Source organism: Apteryx mantelli, chromosome 1 (genome assembly GCF_036417845.1).
Source record: "Apteryx mantelli isolate bAptMan1 chromosome 1, bAptMan1.hap1, whole genome shotgun sequence".
Taxonomy (NCBI): Eukaryota; Metazoa; Chordata; class Aves; order Apterygiformes; family Apterygidae; genus Apteryx; species Apteryx mantelli.
This window is the reverse complement of record NC_089978.1, coordinates 18911447-18914584: the sequence shown is the minus strand read 5'-3', so window position 1 is coordinate 18914584 and position 3138 is coordinate 18911447. Positions and strand designations below refer to the sequence as shown.

General features: G+C 46.0%; 1 protein-coding gene across 1 annotated transcript; it reads left to right on the top strand.

The window, feature by feature from the left end:
* Window positions 1-233: 233 nt before the first annotated feature.
* On the top strand, window positions 234-2105 carry LOC106493473 (vitelline membrane outer layer protein 1-like). The gene is made up of 3 exons (XM_013953533.2): window positions 234-404; window positions 1003-1097; window positions 1820-2105. The coding sequence occupies exons 1-3, from the start codon at window positions 234-236 to the stop codon at window positions 2103-2105; spliced, it is 552 nt and encodes a 183-aa protein (XP_013808987.1).
* Window positions 2106-3138: the final 1033 nt, after the last annotated feature.

Genomic DNA, 3138 nt, shown 5'->3' with positions numbered 1-3138 from the left:
CTTGTAGCCACAGCATCTGCCATATGTTTGCCGTCGAACTCTCTGGGCTTCCAAGGGAGCTCGTCGCTGGCACCAAGAGCAGGTCAGCAAGTGCTCTGTCGCTCCCCAGAGAAAAGCTATTGTTCCCACAGTGTTTGTCTATGAGCTGATGGGAAAATCCAACCTGCCCTGACAGAGTATAAATTCCCCTGTTGTTACACTAGCTCTCCTTCAGCAGATCAGGATTCGAAAACATGAAGCTCCTCACACCAACCACACTCATTCTGTTCCTCTCTCTTTGCCTCCAGGACACAGGGGCACGCAAATACATCTCTGTCCTCGCTGTGCCTAATGGAGGCCACTGGGGCCACTGGGGGAGTCGGCAATTTTGCCGCTATGGCTATGCCAGTGGATTTGCGCTGAAGGTAAAATTCTCCCTATTTCCTGCCATCTCCTGTCCCTGTGTCTCACTTCCTCCCCACCTCTCCACCTCCAAGGAAGGTCTTCTCCAAAGTTTAAGGACCTGTTGCAGAGTTTTTGCCCCTCCTGACTGTTAACCTGTACATAAAATTCTGAGACTTTGGGTAAACTTAGCCTAGAAAATGCTGCCACCATAGTTACACCAGTAAGGAAAAATATGATCTTTTTAGGACAGGAAGTTTCCTATCAAATACAGCAAAAAACAGGTCGATGCCAGAATTGTTTTGCTCTCAAACTGGAAAGAGATGTGCTGGCAAATGCATCATGCACATTTGGCTGATGCTGCTGGGAGAAGCCACATCAGTGCTGAAATGCACTGCTGGAGTTAGGAGAGAGGCAGTTGTGTCTAACTTCTCAGCTGGGATTAAGAGTCTCTGCCTTACACATTGGGTCAGGAGTTGGCAAACCTAATGAAGAAATTCCCCAGGTATGCTTCTCATTACAGAAAGGAATTGCAACTGCTAATGACAAGCAGTTAAAGGACATTTCCTGGCCTTTCTCCACCTTGCCTTTACCTCTATCCCTGTGTGTCTTCCACTGCAGGTGGAGCCCTCCCAGTTTGGAAGAGACGACACAGCTCTGAATGGCATACGCTTGCGTTGTGAAGATAACTCAATCATTGAGTCTTTGGTGGGGAAGTAAGTACCATTGTAGTTTCTCTTGTTTGTCATGCACTGGCTCACAAAATAACCATAGGCGTCACCCTTTGCAGGGGACTCTTCTGATTGTTTCGTTTGCACAGTGCTGGAGCATAAAGTAAGCTAAAACAGGTGTCTGGGGTTTTTATTTTGTAGATGAACATGTTTATTTCACATTGCTGTCTTCTGTTGTCTCTTGAAATTTCTGCAGAGTACTATGAACACCAGAAGTATAATCCCAGGGCTACAGTTCTTGTTGGAAATCTGAAACACATGGGGCAAATGTGAGGAAAGAGACTTTTAGCCATACATTTAGAAACTCTTTGGGTGAGGTCCTGACCCTGTTGATATGAATAGCACTGCACTACAGGACTGCAGGGTATCTATTCTGACTGCTGTCTGATGTGTACGTGTGCAAAAGGTTGGAGATTCATCATAAAACATGCTCAGGCTATCCTGGGAGTTTCCACCAGGACCACGACAATCCAGTCTGGGACTTCCTGGTGTTTTTCTGATGAGATACAAACAAAGAGAAAAGGACACCCATGAAAGGGGGGGGGGGAAATGGAGAAAGTAAGGGGCCCCTGACTTCAACAGGATGTTGCACTGGTCACTGCTGTGAGCAAAGGAAGTGTTAAGCTTGAGGGCAGCAAGGCAAGGAGAAGGGGCACTCCCTAGTGGTTTGCAGAGCCTAGACATCACTCTGTCTGCTTTTTTGACAGATGGGGAACCTGGACCAGCTTCCAGGTTTGTCCTAGAGGCCACTTGATCTCCTTCTCACTGAGAACAGAGAAATCTCAAGGAGGAGGTGATGACACAGCAGCCAACAACATCCGGTTCAGATGCTCAGATGCAACTGTGCTAGTAGGTGATGGACTTTCATGGGGTAGTTTTGGCCCATGGAGCAACAGTTGCAACATATGTGGTCTCCAGACAAAGGTGGAGCCCCCACAGGGGCTTCAGGATGACACATCACTCAACAATGGGAAGTTCTTCTGCTGTAGCTGAGCGCTTTCTCCATGTTCCTCATTGCCTTACACATCCCATAACAAATGAAACATCAGTAAAGCTTGGCTGTAACATTATGCTGAAAAATGCCTGTGATTTTTTGACTAAGCCCAACCTTATGAACATGGATTGCCTCCATATATGCAGTAGAAGGGCAAGAAAGAGAACCATGAAGAAAAGCAGCAAGAGGGAAAGAGGTGGAAGAGTCTGTCCTAGTCGAGTCAGTGAGATGGAAGGGGTGAGTGAAAGACAGTGTCTCTGCCATGTACTAAGGGATAGTACAGGGAAGCAGTCCAAATAGCACTATATCATAGCTTCCCTTAGCCTAGACAGGCTTTCAAAAGGGACACCTGCCTCCTGACCCTTTTGGATTATACAGTCCTGCTTATTTCCAAACAATATATAGAAAATCTTATTTCTCTGAACGTGGCAGAAACAAATAATTGGAGGCAACAGGTCTGCAGTGAAATGGTGCCCTTCCAGCAGAGCGTGGAAGAGCTCTCTCTCTAGGCTTACTTCCAGGCTGTAGCCTCATGCCCACATTTTTCATTTGGCTAGGCATTCTTTTCCACCTCTGCATGTGGTGTTCCCAGACACTTAAAGTGGTAACCAAGCAATACCTTTGCATTTGCAGTCGGTCTGCAAGGAAAGTCCCAGGCTTTTGTGGTTTAGCTTCTGCTTGCATATGCCTGCCTGTGTCTGCATGCCTTAGATGATGGTACCTCTTACAGCTATCACTACCTTAGTGTATCTTCTTATGGTTTCCAGGGCGTTATTGTGCTTAAAACAATTATCATGTTATGTAACTGGTAGTATATCACTGTGAAAATACCTAATTTCTGACAATTGCTTAGAATGGATTAGTCTTCTCACCTTTTTCTTCTCTGACTGGTTGGTTTCTTTCAGATATGCTCTGCCCATTTGTCCCTTTGTTTGAAACAGTATTTGACCTGGTAACATGACAGACAGGGAAGAAGGGTTATTAGTTTGGGTCTACTTGAGGTCTCTGACCAAAATGCTGAGGACTAAACTG

Excerpts from the sequence above, each read along its gene's own strand:
- LOC106493473 (XM_013953533.2), top strand. The coding sequence starts at position 234 with ATGAAGCTCCTCACACCAACCACACTCATTCTGTTCCTCTCTCTTTGC. Across the intron at positions 405-1,002 it reads CCAGTGGATTTGCGCTGAAG|GTGGAGCCCTCCCAGTTTGG; the intron begins GTAAAATTCTCC and ends CTTCCACTGCAG. Across the intron at positions 1,098-1,819 it reads ATTGAGTCTTTGGTGGGGAA|ATGGGGAACCTGGACCAGCT; the intron begins GTAAGTACCATT and ends CTTTTTTGACAG.